This window comes from Urocitellus parryii, chromosome 1 (genome assembly GCF_045843805.1).
Source record: "Urocitellus parryii isolate mUroPar1 chromosome 1, mUroPar1.hap1, whole genome shotgun sequence".
NCBI classification, from domain to species: Eukaryota; Metazoa; Chordata; class Mammalia; order Rodentia; family Sciuridae; genus Urocitellus; species Urocitellus parryii.
The window spans coordinates 179844681-179863951 of NC_135531.1; the positions used below are offsets into that span (position 1 = coordinate 179844681).

Genomic DNA, 19271 nt, shown 5'->3' on the forward strand with positions numbered 1-19271 from the left:
TTTTAAATATTTTTTCTTTTAGTTGTAGTTGGACACAGTACCTTTTACTGTATTTTTATGTGGTGCTGAGGATCGAACCCGGTGTCCTGCACGTGCTAGATGAACACTCTAGGGCTGAGCCACAACCCCAGCCCCTGTCTTTTTACTTTAATGTAGAGAACTAGATTTTCAGAGGTCCTTATTTCTTCTTTCTTTCTTTCTTTCTCTCTTTCTTTCTTTCTTTCTTTCTTTCTCTCTCTCTCTCTTTCTTTCTCTCCTTCTCTCTCTCTCTCTCTCTCTCTCTCTCTCTCCTCTCTCTCTCTCTCTCTCTCTCTCTCTCTCTCTCCCCTCTCTCTCTCCTCTCTCTCCTCTCTCTCTCTCCACCAAATTGAAAAGTTGCCTTTAAAAGATGACAAAATAGGGGCTGGGGATGTGGCTCAAGCGGTAGCGCGCTCGCCTGGCATGCGTGCGGCCCAGGTTCGATCCTCAGCACCACATAACTAGAAAGATGTTGTGTCCGCCGAAAAAACTAAAAAATAAATATTAAAAATTCTAAAAAATAAAAAAAATAAAAGATGACAAAATAGTTTTCATAGTTAAAAATTGGACATTGAGGGTTGGGGTTTTGGCTCAGCAGTAGAGTGCATGCCTAGTACGTGCGAGGCCCTGGGTTTGTTCCTCAGCACCACATAAAAATAAATAAGTAAAATAAAGGCATTGTATCCAACTATAACTAAAAAAAATAAATATTAAAAAAAAATTGGACATTGATGTCAACAAAATATAGTTGAGTTACTTTCAAGTGATTGATACCTGAGGGTTTTTTTCCATGTTAACACACCTAATGTGAATCTGAACCTAACTCAGTGCTTTCTTAATTGGAATAGTATTTTGTATAAGGTAATTAGTAATGTAACTAGGGTTTGTGTAACTAACATTTATGTAATATTAACATGAAAAACATTAGTCTTTTCTAGGGAATGCACTTTAAGAACTAAGAGACTAGTTCCTAAGTTAATTTTTACTCCATTTCCTTTTGTTGCTTTATTTATACAAACGTACTTTATTTCCAATGACATTCTGTTTCTGCAAATGTAAATTATAGTGACAGTAATGGAAGGTTTTGATTTATGATTATGAAAATTGAGAAAAGTAGATTGAGAGGAGTGCTAGTTGTAAAGATGGAAAAGATACTGTTAATAGTTATAAAGTGCTTACTGGATGTGTTGTTGTATGGCTCCTCCTGGACTTCTCTCTGATCCAGTAATAAACTTTATAAGACTCAGGAGATATTAAAAGTATAGCTGTGTAATCCTCAATAGTTGTTATGGCAGGTAAGGTTGTTAGGATGTGATTCGAATGTGATTTTTCAGCTTCACATAATTGGAAACTAGGGTTATTTATTGTTCCTTTATTGGTCTGTAGAGATTGTAGTAACAGAGCTCAAACTACTAATTTCTATCTTAGCATTTTTTTAACCTCTTTAAGTGAAGCACAGAAGAATAATAAAATGATAAGAGTGATTATCTCAGAGACATCTGCTTCTTGGGTGTTTGGAAATATTTTATTGCCAAATTATCAGATACATCCAAGATTATCAAACAAATTAACCAGAACATTCTTTAAATTAATGATAAACCTAATATGAGTCCTTAGAAGCTAGGCATGGTGGAGTACACCTCTAATGCCAGCAGCTCTGGAGGCTGAGGCAAGAGATCATAAGTTGGACACCAGACTCAACAACTCAGTGAAACCTTTAGCAACTCAGCAAGACCCTATCTCAAAAAATAAAAAGGACTGAGGATGTGACAGTGTGCCCCTGGATTAGGTCCCTGGTACTGGAAGGGTTGGGGGGAGATTCCTCAGAAATAAGATGTATGGTAATGACATTTATTTATTTATTTATTTAGTTTTTAGTTTTAAAGGTGGCCATTGAAAAGGGAATGTCCACACACACAAAAAAAATATCTACAACTGACATCACACTTTATGATACAGTCTGCACAGTTCCTCTAGATTCTTTTAAAAAGCCTTTGGTCCCATTATGTTCTTTTCATTGAAAGAGATGCACTCATTATTCTTAACATCTCCCCCTCATTTATACGAGAATATTTGAGTTGAATATACAGTCATCCTCTGGTATCTATGGGGGATTAGTTCTAGGACCCCAGAAGTTCCAGGACCAGCAAATCTGAGGGTGCCCATCTGAGGGTGCCCAGATTCCTTATATAAAATAGTGTGGTATTTGCATAAAATCTGCACACATCCTCTTGTATACTTTAATCATTTCTAGTATATACTTAATACAAATAAATGTTATGAAAATGGTTGTAATCCTATAATATTTAGGGAATAATAAGAAAAAAACATGTTACATGTTCAGTGCGGACACAATTTTTCTGAATATTTTCTATGCATGATTGATTGAATCCAGTGGTGCAGAATCCACAGATATGGAGAGCTGACTTTTTCAGGATTTTGTTAGAGAAATCCAGTTTTCCTGCATCTTTGTAAAATTTTCATTATTTATTTTATATTTTACTACTCACATAAGTATATAAATGATATCTCATAATCTTAAATTTTCATTTCTCTAATGAGATTGAACATTTTTTATGTACTTAATTGGCATCTGAATATTTTATTTGAAATGTCTCTTCATGTTTTTAGCTCATTTTCTATTTGTTTTCTAACAATCGCACTTTGAGAGTTCATTAGATATTCTAGATACTAGTCAGATAAGTAGTTTATAAAAATTTTTCATTGCCAATGTCTGGGCTTGGCACAAGATTACGAGCCACTCACAACTTTGTAGATTCAAACAGCAATTCTTTATTCCCAAACTCACACCGGCCTCCACACACGTTCAGGGGAAATCCCGTTCTGCCGCCCCCTTCACCTACTCCATGAGGCTTTTTTCCAAATCCCCTTTGAATCTCACGAGAACTCAACGGGAACAAGCAGCAGGAACACCCTATTCCCAGCAGCAATAATCTTTAACCTCGAACTTCCCTAAAACCACATTGTCTTAAATTGAGAATGCCCTAAACCCAAGGACCGGGATACTTCCTCAAACCTGCAGGATACACCTTAAACCTGGATCCACCCTCGATCACCTTGAGCAGGGTCACCTTACATGCAATGTCAACAGCGAAATTCCAAGGCAAGTCCATTTAACATGGGGTACGCTGGCAAGGAAATTTTGATGCATCATTCCTACTTGGCAATGGCCCTCAGCATTTCATAGTGTGTAGTTTCAAAGTTTTTGTCCTCTTAATGTCTTTTGCACCGAATTTTGAAGGTGTTTTTTTCAAGGGCAGTACCCACAATTAAACCCAGGGGTCCTTAACCACTGAGCCGCATTCCCAGCCCTTTTAAAATATTTTATTTAGATTTGTCACTGAATTGCTTAGGGCCTCAGCCTCCCAATCCTTGGGATTACAGGCATGCGCCACCATGCCTGGCAGAATTTTGAAGTTTTGATGAAATACCCAGTTTGTCAGTTTTTTTTTTTTTGTTTTTTTGTTTTTTACGTTTATGAATCATGCTTTTGGTGTCACATCTAAGAACATTTCACCAAGTGTAGGTACGGAAGATTTTTACATGTTTTTCTTTTTTTGGTGGCGGTGGGGGGTAGGTAGGGTTGGCCACTGGGGATTGAACTCAGGGACACTTGAAAACTGAGCCTCATCCCCAGCCCTAATTTGTATTTTATTTAGAGAAAGGGTCTCACTGAGTTGATTAGCACCTTGGTTTTGCTGAGGCTGGCTTTGAACTTGTGATTCTCCTGCCTTAGCCTCCTGAGCTGCTGGGATTACAGGCTTGTGCCACTGCACCTGGCTTTTTTTAATTTTTAGCAGGGAGCGGGTGATGTTTTCTACTGGAAGTTTTGCAGTTTTAGGTTTTAAATGTAAATTTGATTCAATGAGTAACTTTCGCTATGAGGTTTAGGTTGAGGCTCCTTTTTCATTTTGGGTATAGCCAATTTTTCCAGCACTGTATGTTAAAAATGACATCTCTTCATTGAATGGCTTTTGCACCTTTGTTAAAAATCAATTGCCTGTACTTATTTTAGTTCACTGACCTGTGTATCTCTGCTGCTATTACCACAGTCTTGATTACTGTAGCTACATAATTAAATCATAAAATCTGGGAGTGATGATTCCTACTTTGTTCTTATTTGGGGTAGGAGTAGAGTTGTTCCCTTTTTTTTTCTTTTTTCAAAATAATTTTCTTTTTTAACTATTCTGATTACTTTGCTTCCCTGCTCTTCCCCCCCCCGCGCCCCCCCCCCTATTGGCAATTAAACCCAGGATGTTTACCATTGGGCCACATCACTAGCCCTTTTTAAATTTTGAGACAGGGTCTCACTGAGTTGCTGAGGCTAACCTCAAACTTGTGATGCTCCTTCCTCAACCTCTTGAGTCACTGAGATTATAGGTGTGTGCCACCATGCCCAGCTATTTCCTTTGCTTTTCCATATAAATTTAGAATAATCTCTCTCTGCAGAAAAAGCCTACTGGGAATTTGGAGAGAATCGACATCTTTATTATATTGAGTCTTCCAATTCATGAACATATTATGTCTCTCTATTTATATAGATCTTTGATATTTGTCAGCATTTTTTTAGTTTTTAGCATAGAATTTCTGTTTTGTTAGATTTACACTTAATTTTTTTAATTTTTTGTTTAGTAGTTGAAATGGGGTTACATTTTAAATTTGACTCCGCATATTTATTTCCAGTAGACGCAAATGAAGTTGATTTTTGTATGTTAGTGTATCCTGTGACCTTGCTAAACTCACTACTTCAAGTGTTTTGTAGATTCCTTGAGGTTTTCTACATAGACTTCATGTCATCTGCAAATAGTAAGTTTTATTTCTTCCTGTTTATGCTTTTCCCCCTTACTTTATTGCCCTGGTTAGGACTTACAGCTTTAAGTTGAGTCAAGTGGTGAGAGCAAACTCCCATCCTTGTTTTGTTCCTGGGAGAAGACATTCAGGTTTTAGCCAGTCATTATGTGTAATGCTAGCTGTAGTTTTTTTTTTTTTTTTTTTTTTTGTAGACATCTTTAATTATGTTGAAGAAGGTTCCCTTTATTTCTAGATTTTGAGAATTTTTATCATGAATGGGTGGTGGATTTTGTCATGCTTTTCTGCTTTGGTTGGAAATATTGTGATTTTTAAAAAATTCTGTTAATTTGCAGGATAGTACTGGTCCCATAAAATGAGTTGAGAAGGGTTCTTTCCTCTTTTGCTGTCTGGAATAGATTGTGTAGAAGTGGTTATTAACTTTTTGTTAAGTAGTTGGTATAATCCTCCAGTGAAGCCATCTGGATCTGAAGAGTTATTGGAAGTTTTAAAATTATAAATTCAAATTTTAAAATAGTAACAGAGATGTTTAAATTACCTTTTATATTGGTTAAATTCTGCATTTTGTGCCTTTTTAGAAATTTGTCCATTTTATGTGTCAGACTATTGTACTTATGTATAATAATGGATTTCTGGTTTTTATTTCAGTTCTACAGTTTTTGCTTCATAAATTTTGGAGCTCTGTTGGTGCATTCACAGTTAGGATTGCTGTGTCCTGGTGAATTGACACTTTTATCATTATGTACTATCCCTACATGTTCCCAAGAATTAATTGTTCTAAATCTGAATTCGACTTTATCTGATGTTCATATGGGCACTCCTGTTTGTGTGTATTAATGTTTCCTTGATAAGTCTTTTCCCATAATTGCACTTTCCACTTGCCTATATTGTTAAATTTGTGGAGAGTTTCTTGGAGGCAGCTTACAATTTGAGTCATGGTTTTGTTTGTTTTTTTTCCCCTCCTTTGCTAATGGCTGACTTTTAATTGGTGAATCTTTGTATAATTTTTTTATTTGTTTTAATTTGTTATTCATGACAGTAGAATGCATTTATGCACTTTGATAAGAATCTTTTTAAAAAAAATATTTTTAGTTGTAGATGGAAACAATACCTTATTTATTTTCATGTGGTGCTGAGGATTAAACCCAGTGTCTCACAGGTTCGAGGCAAGCGCTTTACCACCGAGCCACAACCCCAGCCCTAATTTTTTTTTTTTTTGGAGTAGAGAGTTTTTATTTCTTTTTAAAAATGTTTTTATTCTAAATTGTTATATATGACAATAGAATGTATTACATTTCATATTATACATATGGAGCATATTTTTTCATATCTCGGTCGTATACAAAGTATATTCACACCATTCGTTGCCTTCATACATGTACTTAGGGTAATGAGATCCATCTCATTCCACTATCTTTTTTACACCCCTTGCCCCCTTTCTTCCCCTCCCTCTCCTTTGCTCTATCTAGAGTTTGTCTGTTCCTCCCATGCTTCCCCTCCCAACCCCACTATGAATCACCCTCCTTATAATAGAGAAAACATTTGGCATTTGTTTTGTTGGGATTGGCTTACTTCACTTAGCATTATATTCTCCAATGCCATGATTTTATTCTCTTGTATTGCTGAGTAATATTCTGTTGTGTATAGATACCACATTTTCTTTATCCATTCATCTTCCGAAGGGCACCTAGGTTGGTTCCACAGTTTAGCTATTGTGAATTGTGCTGTAATAAACATTGATGTGGCTATGTCCCTGTAGTCTGCTGTTTTTAATTCCTTTGGATATAGACCAAGGAGTGGAATAACTGGGTCAAATGGTGGTTCCATTCCAAGTTTTCCAAGGAATCTCCAAACTGCTTTCCATATTGGCTGCACCATTTTGCAGTCCTACCAGCAATGTATGAGTGTGCCCTTTTCCCCACATCCTCGCCAATACTTGTTGTTGTTAGTATTCTTAATAGCTGCAATTCTGACTGGAGTTTTGATGTGCATTTCTCTAATAGCTAGAGATGTTGAACATTTTTTCATATATTTGTTGGTTGGTTGTATATCACTTTCTGAGAAGTGTCTGTTCAGTTTCTTGGCCCATTTATTGATTGGGTTATTTGTTATTTTGGTGTTTAGCTTTTTGATTTCTTTATATACCCTAGAGATTAGTGCTCTATCTGATGTGCAAGTGGAAAAAATTGCTCCCAAGCTGTAGGCTCTCTATTTACCTTGTTGATTGTTTCTTTTGCTGAGAAGAAGCTTTTTAGTTTGAATCCATCCATTTATTAATTACTGATTTTAATTCTTACGCTATAGGAGTTTTATTAAGGAAGTAGGGTCCTAGTCCAGTATGACGGAGATTGGGGCCTTCTTTGTCTTCTGTTAGACATAGGGTCTCTGGTTTAATTCCTAGGTCCTGAATCCACTGTGAGTTTAGTTTTGTGCATGGTGAGGATAGGGGTTTAATTTCATTTTGTTGCATATGGGTTTCCAGTTCTCCCAGCACTATTTGTTGAAGAGGCTATCTTTTCTCCAATGTATGTTTTTTGCACCTTTGTCTAATATAAGATAACTGTAATTATGTGGGTTAGTCTCTATTCTGTACCATTGGTCTACCAGTCTATTTTGGTGCCAATACCATGCTGTTTTTGTTACTATTTCTCTGTAGTATATAGTTTAAGGTTTGCTATAGTGATGCCACCTGCTTCACTCTTCTTGCTTTAGCTATTCTGAGTCTCTTATTTTTCCAGATGAATTTTATGACTGCTTTTTCTATTTCTATGAGGAATGTCATTGGGATTTTGATTGGAATTGCATGTATAGTGCTTTTTGGTAATATGGCCATTTTGACAGTATTAATTCTGCCTATGTAGTTGATGAATCTTAACATGCTAAAACTATTTCTCATATTACTTTTATACTTATATAATTATTACTGGAGGTAAAGTCTACCTGGTCCCTCAGGATCAGCTAATTAAGCCGAGGGACAAAAGATGTTGAGGCAAGGAAGTTGACCTTGACTGAAAAACTGACTCAATAAGAAGAAAGGGGAATCATGTGTCTAACACCCTTCTTAAGGTAAATTTGATCCAGGTAGCTTATATAGGTGGTTGATGGGTGTTCCCAAGCTGGTGGGCATCTTCCTGCAGCTGTGTGCATCTTCCTGCAGTTGGAGGGCAGATGATGCACATCCTACTCAGATAACTTAGTTATGTAGTGTTTTTTGGCTTCTGTTTCAGAAACAAAGATCACTTATTATTCTTTTGGGCTCTCTCTCTCACTGATTGGGTTATTAACATAATAAACCATGGATAGCCTAGAGTGGCTATTTGAAGTTCGTATAATTTGAATTGGAATGTAGCTTTCTTGTGGGGGTGGGATGGGAAGACCCTTTTGGTCATGCCAGTTAATTGTCAGACTCCCTGTAATGGAAAAGAACATACTTCGTTTAGTTATATACTATAAACACAGGCTGTGAAGGTAAAATGTCTGCAGTTCTTTGTTTCATAATGTTGACTTTTACTTTCAGCTTTTACCTATTGACATGAATAGAAATCAACTTTAAATGAATACCACTGATTTGAAATGTTTCTTTTTTTATTATTACTATTTTATTTACCCATTTTCACATTGCTTACTACTTTTCTTTACCCATATTAAAACTTCCTAAATACTTACATTTCTTCCTACTTTAGTTTATCTAATTGATTTTAAGGTAAAAATTTTATGAATTTTAAATGTTGAATCAAGGAATATCTGAAAAATGTTTTGAGTTTTCTCTAACATGAATGTTAGTTTTCTGGATATAAAAGCCTGTGTTTCTATTATTTTTCCCCCCAGAACATTGGAGCTGCAGCTTCATTGTCTTAACATGTAGTTGATATCATTATGATTTCTGTTCTTCTATAGACATTCTGTTTTTCCTGTTTTCTTAGGTTAAAAATTCAGAAGCAAAGATTGGTAGGCTTAAGTTTTCTCTTTAGTTTTTATTTTAGTTTGTTTTTTTTTTTTTGTTTTTTTAACATCTTTATTTATTTTTATGTGGTACTGAGGATCGAACCCAGTACCTCACATGTGCGAGGCAAGCATTCTATCACTGAGCCACAACCCCAACCTAGTTTTTATTTTGTAAGGACTATGTTTGAGGATAGTTGAAATGAAGGTTATTGTTATATTTAAAAACAAAGAAAACCTCCCATGTTTTCCTAAAATCTTAAGTTTTCTAGGGAATGGCCTAAAAGTTATCTTACCTTTTGTCATTCTACAATGATTTTAAATACTTGCATTAGTGAATAACATTCAGCTTCCTGAGGTAGCATTACCCTCTTCCTTATTTATGTATTTTAAATTGTAATGTGACTTCCTGAAATTTTAGAATATTGAATTCTCTTTGGAGCAGTTAAAAATAAGGCCTTTTTTAAGGCAATAAATATTTGTTTAGATGATGAAATATATATTTGTGTGTATATGTATTTTTTTATACCTACAGTTCTTATCCTAATGTTTCAAAATTTGTTAGTTTCCTAAGTTTTAATTAAAAAAAATAACAATTATCTTTTAAACAACATTGTGTCTTCCACAGTCCTTTTATTTGGTGATTTTTTTTAAAACTTAGATCTTGTGTGGACAGTAATGACCTCACGTTTCCGATTGCCTGCTGGCAGAACCTACAATGTACGAGCATCAGAGTTGGCCCGAGACAGACAGAATACAGAGGTGGTTTGCAACATCCTTCTTCTGGATAACACTGTACAAGCTTTCAAAGTTAATGTAAGTATATTATTTTTTCTTCTTCGAATCATCATTATCATCATCATAACTACTTTTTAGTCTGAATTTAAATGTATTTTAAAACTAGAATCATTAAGTTGTGTAGTTTGAAAAGTTATTCAGATATGAAAGTCTTTGATACAGGTTTGTGTTAGGTATGTGTTCTCATTCAAATTGGGTGTTTTAAAAAAATCTTGCCCACTGAACACTGTTAACAAACCAGAAATAGTATGTGGGTGGTTGAAGGTACCTGAATGGAATTTGTTCTCTAACATAACTTATATGTTTCCATTGTAGTCTTTCTTGAACTATCTGTAAAACTTTTGCTAAATAAAGATAATTGATTCCTGCTCTTAACTGAGTATTATCTTAATATTTGTTTATGCAATTTGTGTCTAGCTTCATTTGCTCATTGTTACTTGTGAGTTTCATCCATGTGGTATTAATAATAATAGTTCATTTTCATTGCTAGACAATTGCCTTTTGTATGAATATGTCACAGTTTATCCACTTATTTATCTGCTTGTCAATTTATTGTTTATATATTTGGATTGTTTCTACTTTGGGCTGTTGCACTGAACATTCTTGTACACATGTTGATATACAAACAAGGATGCATTCCCCCCTTTTTATTTTAAGAATTTTAAACATAAAGAAAGAATTAAAAAAATAGTACAATAAATACCCCATGCCCTTTACCAACATGTTTGAGAATATCATAAAAGGATTTACTGTGTTGAACTTATATTAACATTTTGCACATTTGCTATTTTTTCCCCGAACTTTCTCAAAGTAGTAGATTTCATCCACAGTACTTTAGCATCCAAAGAGACTCCTGAATTAATATAGTACTGTTATCACACCCTGAAATTTAATATTATGAAAATAATAGTTTTTAATATTAATATTTAAACTGGAATTACTCATTTCCAAGTATTCACTATGACATAGCTGTTTTCTTCTGAGTAATTGAAAATGCTCATCTTTATTTATTGGTTTCTTAAGTTCAAACTGTTGTATATTACTGTACAGCAGAATTGCTAATTTATCCTAAATTCCAAGCTATTTCACATCAGAAAAGAGACTGCAGATTGATGAAAGGCACATTAATAACCTTTGAGATATTTTTAGTATATACAACAATTCAGTATGTCTTTTCTAAAATGTTGAACTTCTAATTTTTATTTCTATTCTATCATCTATTAATAGATAGTTGGAGTATAGGTTGCTATGCAAAAATATTATGAAATTAAGGAAATTTTGCTTCGTAAAAATTTCTGGTTAATGGAAACTCTTTTAAGTATCAAACAACTGGTATAAAAAATGGTACTCTTTTTCCTGATATTAACTCATGAGATTTAGAAAACCAGGATCAGAGGTCTCAAATCCCTAACTAGCTTGCTAGTTGAGGGTCATAAACTTAAAAAAACTCTTGTTGTAAGTTGATATTAGTTAATATTTTGTTTTCATTTTAACTTACAGTTTGTATTTGTTTCATAGTATCATAAAAGGATTCTCTGTGTTTCCCATCTAGCATAATTTTTCTTTTGATAACTTTATCAAATTATCAGCAAGACCTTGTCCATCGCCCCCTACCCCCCAAAAAAGAACCAAACAAACAATGGGCCAGGGATGTGGCTCAGTGGTTAAGTGCCTCAGCCTTTCAAGTAGGTACCAAAAACAGCAACAATAAAAAACTCAATCATTTATTATCCCCAGGAATTCTCTTTGTTATTTGGGGATTCACACATGAATGCTCTGTCTGCTCCATTATATGTCAGGCCTCAGCTGGAAGACTCAAAGGCTGGAGACTATCCACAAACAGGGAAACCTCAGCTGGGACTGAAGCATCTATATATGACCACTTTGTTTACCTTGGGCTGCTTCATAGCACAGTAGCTGGTTTCCAAGAGTGAGTACTCTTACATAAAAAGTCAGACTGGCTGGGCATGGTGATGCAAGCCTGTTATCCCAGCAGCTAGGGAGGCTGAAACAAAGAGGATCATGGGTTCAAAGCCAGCTTCGGCAAAAGCAAGGTGCTAAGCAACTTAGTGATATACCCTGTTTCTAAATAAAATACAAAAATAGGGCTGGGGATGTGGCTCAGTGGCCAAGTGCCCCCAAGTTCAATCCCAGGAACCCCCCAAAAAAAAAAAAGAGAGAGAGAGAAAGAGAGACTGTAGCCATATTACCTTTTCTTAGCTGACGCTTGGAAGTCTTGTAATGTTATTTTCACCATATTTTGCTTGTCAAAGTTTTCATAAAAGGCACACTCACAGTAAAAGAAAGATAAATGTGCTGTCTTTTGAAAAAAGTGACAAGGTTCTGGAGGATCATGTGATCAGAAATACTGCTGTGGACTTGTTAGGAAAATATAGTCTGTCCATATGCCCATTGGTGGAGACATCTATCTTGTCCTCACCTGGTCACCCAGCTGCCTTAGTAGCCACAAACATTAATTCTCATTTTCTCATCATAGCAAGACTGCTTGCTACTTGATACTTGGACTTTCTTTCTCTATAAAGGTATTAGAAAATACCCTCAAGGTGAAAACCAGCATGGAACTAGATTCATTCAGTTTTTTTTTTTTTCTCCCAACTACCATAGCCTTGCATAGGTTATTATCTGTTGTCTGCAAATTAGATATATATTGGTTCAGCTTTTCCCTCCCTCTCTCTCTCCGTCCCTCCCTTCCTTCCTTATTTTGATAGCATTGGGGATTACATGTCCAGCCCTTTTTATTTTAAGACAGATTCTCACTAAGTTGCTAAGGTTGGCCTCGAACTCTCAATCCTCCTGTTTTAGCCTCCCAAGTGTGTGGAATTTCAGGTGTGTGCCTCTGTGCCCAGAAAGTTATTTTTCTTAGTAATGTGTTAGGACTATTTTTTCATTAGTCTTTTGAATTCTACACACAATTTTTTTCTGTATCAGTTTGTTTAGTTTCCACAAAGAAAAGCAACAGGTGTTACATATGAGGAATTACTAATGTTATGATAAAATTTTTCTGAATGTTCAGGCATTTCCTTTTGGTGCTTCCTTTGGTTTGTTTATGATATGCTTTAAAGCTTATAGTTTTGGCTGTTCTAACAAGTTATTTAAGTTTGCTTGTTTTTGTTTTTTCCTCAAGTAAAGGATTTGGAGATAGATAGGCACTTAATAAATTTAATACTTAATTTTAGCAGTAATTTTTAACGACTTACTATATATTATTTTTTTCTTTATTTTTGTGGTAGACAAGTACTCTACCATCAAGCTATACCCCTAGCCCTTGTCAATATTTATTGATATCATTCAACTTTTAATCACTATGGGATAATTTGCATTTTTCTTTATTAAGAATACCTCATGCGGAAAAAACACTGGTTCTGCAAAGAACTAAATAGATCTGTCCCTGGATTTTAGGTATTGAGGATAGATTCTAGGATACCTGTCTAGATTTATGTAGTCCTGGATTGTAGGCTATTTAGATATCACAAACAGATAATCTAAGCATAAAGTGATGTAAAAATTAAGACTTAAAATGCTGTACAAACAACTGAGACAGGAAGCACTGTGGTGTAGGGAGACAGCATAGTATAGTAAAAACTGCATGGGCCATAGGATCTGAAGGACAAGATTTTCATTCTGTTCTGCTCTATACTTGATCTGTGACGTAGTCTGTCTTACCTGACCCTTGAGGTATAGTCATTTTGTTCAAATGAATGCAATTGAGAACCAAAGAATATAACTGATTTGTGCATAGATTTCAACCACTTACTTCCCTTACTATTTTTAGCCTTGTGCTTTATCCTGCCTTTTCTTGATACTTGTGTCTCTATTGGGGGCTTCTCTGTTGGATTTGCTTCTTGTTGGTATTCTTTGTGGATATTTGAATTAGCTCTGCTGTCTCTTTGATGTTATTTCCATCTTCTGGAGTGTGTTAATATCTCTGATATTTTCTCCTCTGTTGTTCTTGTGGTTTTAACAGCTTTCTTTTTTTTCCACAAACAAATGGGCTTTCCAGAAAGAAGAAGTAGCCATGTCCAGTCTATCTCATTTAACCAAAGGTTTAAACACTTTTAAACAGCAAATTGTTTTTCCTTAAAAAATTATTTTTTCTTAAAAAGAATTAAAAAAATGAATAGTTATATGTAATACAATTTGAAATCACATTGCATTAACATAAAGATTTTATATTTGGGCTGGGTGTGGTGGCTCAGGGAATCTCAGCAACTGTGGAGGTTGAAGCAGGAGGATAACAAGTTTGAGGCCAGCCTTAGCAACTTAGCAAGATCCTGTGTCAAAATAAGAAGGGATGGAGATATAGCTCAGTGGTAAAGCAACCCTGGGTTCAGAACCCCAGAATCAAAACAGTTTTTTATTTTATTTTTTTGTTTACCTCTCACCACTTCCATTGTACTTTTTGGGGGGAGAATATAACAAAGTCACACTTTTGTCATCAAGCATGTAAATATTGCAATCTTGCTTCAATATTCATTCTTCTACCCAAACTGCTTCCTCATTGATTATTATCTAGTTAAGAAATTCATCAGTTTATCAGGGCTCATTTTGTTTATCCTCTAGAAGGCTTTATAACCGTTAACCTCTCCTTACTCAAAAAAGCTCTGTTCTCTTCTCCAATCACATTCTGGATCTGCCTCACCTATTCCTTGTATTTTAATGTTCCTTGAAGATTTACCATTGATTTTTGTTTCTTTTACTTTCATTTTTTTCAGTTGCTAAAGATTACCATATCAGTCCTGATATCTTTCTCCTTTTTTATGTTTCATTATTCAAAAATATTTTACAGCATAGTTCACAATATAGCTAAAAAAAAAAAAAAGCTAAACTCTGGAACCAACCTAGATGCCCTTCAGTAAATGAATGGATAAAAAAAAAATGTTGGCATATATACACAATGCAATATTACTCAGCAATAAAATTTTGAGAATAAAATCATGCCATTTGCAGGTAAATGGTTGGAATTGGAGAAGATAATGCTAAATGAAGTGAGCTAATCCCCAAAAAAACAAATGCCAAATGTTTTCTCTGATATAAGGAGACCGACTCATAGTGGGGTAGGGAGGGGGAGCATGGGGTAATAGATGAACTCTAGATAGGGAAGAGGGGTTGGAGGGGAAAGGAGGGGGCAGGGGGTTAGCGATGATGGTGGAATGTGATGGTCATCATTATCCAAAGTGCATGTATGAAGACATGAATTGGTATGAATATACTTTATATACAACCAGAGATATGAAAAATTGTGCTATATATGTGTAATATGAATTATAATACATTCCACTGTCATTTATTTAAAAATATATATTTTTAGTTGTAGTTGGACACAATACCTTTATTTTGTTTATTTAGTTTTTTTTTGTTTGTTTGTTTGTTTTATGTGGTGCGGGGGAACAAACCCAATTGCCTCACTCATGCTAGGCAAGTGCTCTACCACTAAGCCACACAACCCCAGCCCTCAGTCTTGATATCTTTCTATAACTTGAAACTCCAAAGACATCCCAAAGAAACTTACAGTGGTTTTAAGATTACATTTAATTTTTTGTAAGTTTTTTTGTTTGTTTGTTTGTTTTTTTTTGCCAAGAGAGTGAGAGGGTATGTAATCCCTTCATTTGAAACTTGGTGATCCTTTGGATTTCTTGCACAATAGAATCTAATGGAAGAGATGTTAGAGGACTTTCTGGAATTTGTTAGAATATATTGTTCAGCTTCTGCTGCTGTCTTGTGGTTAACTCATTCTGGGAGTGCGTCTAGCTGCAATGTTAAGAAGGCTGACTCCCTTGAGGTCACACTGGTGGATACCCAGGTAGACGGCATATAGAGAAAAACATGGCTGAGGAATCCCAGCCTAGATATTAGACATGTGAATGAAGATACCTCTGAGGCGATTCCTGACCATGTTACTGCTCCATATGAAATTCATTGAGTGAGACTTAATTAAATGAACGTAGGAAGTTATTAACATACCATTTTAACATACTGTTTTGATGTGGCTTGTTAGATTGCAGTAAATAACCTGTATTCACATTTATCAGATCCTAAAATCATTGTCATCTCCCCATTGAACTTTAGTCTTTGTTTCTCCTAGTGTCATCATCACCTATGATATAACCTTTTAAACTTTTGTTCAATTCTTTGGCTCATTTAAAAAAAAAATCTTTAAACACGTTTTAAGGGGTTAAGGGTGTAGCTCAGTTGGAGCATTTGCCTAGCATGCATGTGGCCCCAAGTTCAATCCCTAGCATTGCCGCCTACAAAAAAATTATTTCTTTTGTACACAACATAAAATTGACCATTTAAATTAAAGAGTACAATACAGTGGTATTGAGTATATTTACAGTGTTGTAAAACCATCACCGTTATCTATTTTCTTAACTTTTTCATCAAATTCTGTACCCGTTCTACAAATACTAATTTTTCCCAGCCCATAGTAACCTCAATTCTACTTTTCTATCCCTATGAATTTGCCTTTTTATTCCTGAATAATTTTCCATGTGTTTATTATCACATATTGTTTATCCATCCTTCTGTTGATAGACCCTAGGTTATTTTCTTCTTTTGTCAGTTGTGAATTAATACTGCTATGAACATGGATATACAGGAAAAAAGGAAAGAAAAAAGAAAAAGAAAAAAAAGGAAAGAAAATAAACAAAAGTCTCATCCTTGAATTAAAAAAGAAAAAGAAAAGGGGATTTTCTGAGAAAAATACATTTATAGCCATGAGACAGTAAGTGTTTTGTTTTTTTTTTTTAAAAGAAAAACTCTTTCTCGAAACCAAGGTAAAAAGAAAATAAAAGAAAGGTGGTGGTGGGGTCTAAGTGAAAGTCTAAGTGAGATCAGTAGAGTAGAAAAAAGGGACCAAGGGCAGGAAGGAGGGGAGGAAAGGGGGAAATGCTGGAAAATTATATTGGCTCAATTATTTTGTTACATTGTGTGCATGTACGAATGTAAACAACAAATCCCATGACATTCAGCTATAATGCACCAATAAAATATATTTTCCTTAGAGTTGGGTGTTTAGCTTAGTGGTAGAACACTTGCATAACATGCCTGATGCCCTAGGTTTGATTTCCAGTGAGAGGTGAGGGAATTCATATGTTTCCTTGTAAAAGTTTCATGGTTTACGTATCACATTTAGATCTATGATCCATTTGAAGTCTATTTTTATATGGTCTGACAAATTCTATAAAAGATTACGTAAGTATTTTAGGCATTGAGCACCCAAAATGATCTGTTGCTTGTTCTTCTTTGTTGTTTTTTTAACAACCCCTTAGAAATGTTAGAACTTGGCCTCAAGGGCTATACTAAAAATAAATGCCGGATTTGGGCTTTGAGCCATATTTTGGTGACCTCTGGATATGCATGGGTCCATTTGTGTGTTTTATGTTCTGTTTCCCTGATCTGTGTATTTACTCTTTCTAAAACCCCATGTCTTGATTATACTTATACAAATTCTTGAAATTAGGTAATGTAAGTCCACCACTTTTTTTCTCCAAATCTATTTTTCTTTTCCAAAAGATAACCTTGACCTAATAACTTTTACCTTGTACCTATTTCTTTCCATATATATTTTAGAATCAGATTTTCTATATCTTCAACAAATCCTACTGGGATTCAGGTTGAGAATTGATTGTGTTGAACCTATACATCAATTTAGAGAGAATAGGTATCTTAGCAAAATGTGTCATCTGATCCATATACATGGCATGTTGCCTTATTTGTTTATTTGATTAGTGTATGAGTTTATTGCATCTTGATCCTGAACAGATTTTGCTAGATTTATATCTAAGTGGGTTTTTTATATTCTATTATCATTTTTAAAATTTAGATTTCCAACTAACTATTTATTACTTATATATGGAAATATAGTTGACTTTGTAAATGGACCTTGTACTGACTCACTAAACTCAATTCTAAGACCTTTTGTGTAGAGTCCATTGAATTTTTTATAAGACATTTTATTTGAAAATACAGATTTCCTTTCTCTCTCCCTTCCTTCCACTTTTCTTCTCACTGAGGCAGCCCATATTCAGCCACTCTCATAAAAAGTGAATTTTATGCATTTTCATAAAATTGGGGAGAAGCAGCTAGTTTGCTTTTCCCTTTACCCACAGAAGCCTTGTAGAAATTAAAGCCAAGTGCTATACATATGTAAATTTAGCTAGGCTGTGCTTAGCAAGAGAACAAGTCAGTATAATTTCCTTCCTGTTTTCCCTCACCCTGAGGATATAAAAGCAGTTATGAGGAAGTTGCTTTTAATTTCAAAAGGAATGTGTTTCCTTTTTTCCCATTCCTTTCTTTTCTGGCTACACTAAGGGATAAATAGGAGTGATGAGAATGGAAATATTTCTTGTGTTTTCAATTTAGGAGCAAAGTGTTGAGTCTTACATTTGAGCATGATAGCTTAAGATGTTTTGTAGATGCCCTTTATCTATTTAAGGAAGTTCTCTTCTGTGCCTACTTTAGCAACAGTTTTTACCATGAATGGATGTTGAATTTCACCATGTTTTTTTCTTCATGATCATTGGCCCAAGTTCTTATTTAGTTCCCTAGTATAGTGAATTACAGTTATCGGTTTTTGATTGTTGAACCAGCCTTGCATTCCTAGACTAAACAGAACTTGGTCATGATCTATAATCCTTTTCACATTTTGCTGGATTTGATTTTGCTAATCCTATGTTGAGAATTTTTGTGTCTGTGTTTACTGGGGTTGTTATTATGTAGTTTTATTTTCATGTAATTGTTTTGTCTTTTAATATCAGGTTAATGTTAGTCTCATAAAATTAATTGTGAAATGTTTCTTTCTCTTATGTTTTCTGGAAAAGATGGTATAGAATTGGTATTATTTCCTCATGAAATGTTTGGTAGAATGTGTGTGTGGGGGTATTTTTTTTTTTTCCAGCTAGCTTTGATAATTTGTGTCTTTTAAGAAATTGGTCCATTTTACCTAAATAGTCACATTTTATCTGAATAGTGCACATACAATATTTTGTAGTATTCCTTTCTTATCTGTAGAATCTGTATTAGTGTCTGTAGTTCTTTTCTGATAGTACTGCTCACTCACTCTCTAGCTGGTATGTTATCAATTTTATTGATTTTGTAAAATCATCCTACAATTATTTAACTCCTTAGTTGCATCAATTTCTGTTCTTATTATTTTCTTTCTTCTCTTACTTTGGTTTAATTTAGCTCTTTTTTAATATCCCAAGGTAGAAGCCTAGGTTATTGACTTGCAATCTTTATTTTTTCTAGTATAAGCATTTAATGCTATAAATTTGGTTTATTTGATTTAAAAACTTTCTGCAGGTTTCTTTGATTGGTATCTGCTTTCTCTTTTTCCTGTCCTATAACCTTTAATTTTTGCTTGAGCCTGTTGGTCATCTTTAGGGTAAAGGCTGTCAAAGTCTCTTGCCCATTTTATAATTATTATTTTTAAATTATTATTAATAATAATAATTATATAAAAAGTAAGAATTCTTTTTTCTGGATCCTGGGCTGGGTCGTAGCTCAGTGGGATAGGGTCGTAGCTCAGTGATAGAGTGCTTGTCTAGTATGTGAGAGGCACTGGGTTTGATTCTTGGCACCACATGTAAATAAATAAAGGTCCTTTGACAACTATTTAAAAAAAAAGAATCATTTTTTTCTGGATCCAAGTCACTTATCAGGTA

The 19271-nt window shown here is 34.6% G+C and overlaps 1 protein-coding gene across 11 annotated transcripts in view; it reads left to right on the plus strand.

Moving 5' to 3' along the window:
• LOC144256819 (uncharacterized) overlaps positions 1-19271 on the plus strand; it is a 133715-nt gene that overhangs the window by 38786 nt on the left and 75658 nt on the right. For all 11 annotated transcript variants that reach the window (XR_013344256.1, XR_013344255.1, XR_013344261.1 and 8 more), the window contains exon 2: positions 9452-9606. Coding sequence is in view for 4 of the 11 variants with exons in the window: in XM_077802280.1 (XP_077658406.1) it covers positions 9469-9606 (138 nt within the window). In the remaining 7 variants the exon portion in view is untranslated. The remainder of the gene's footprint in view (positions 1-9451; positions 9607-19271) is intronic.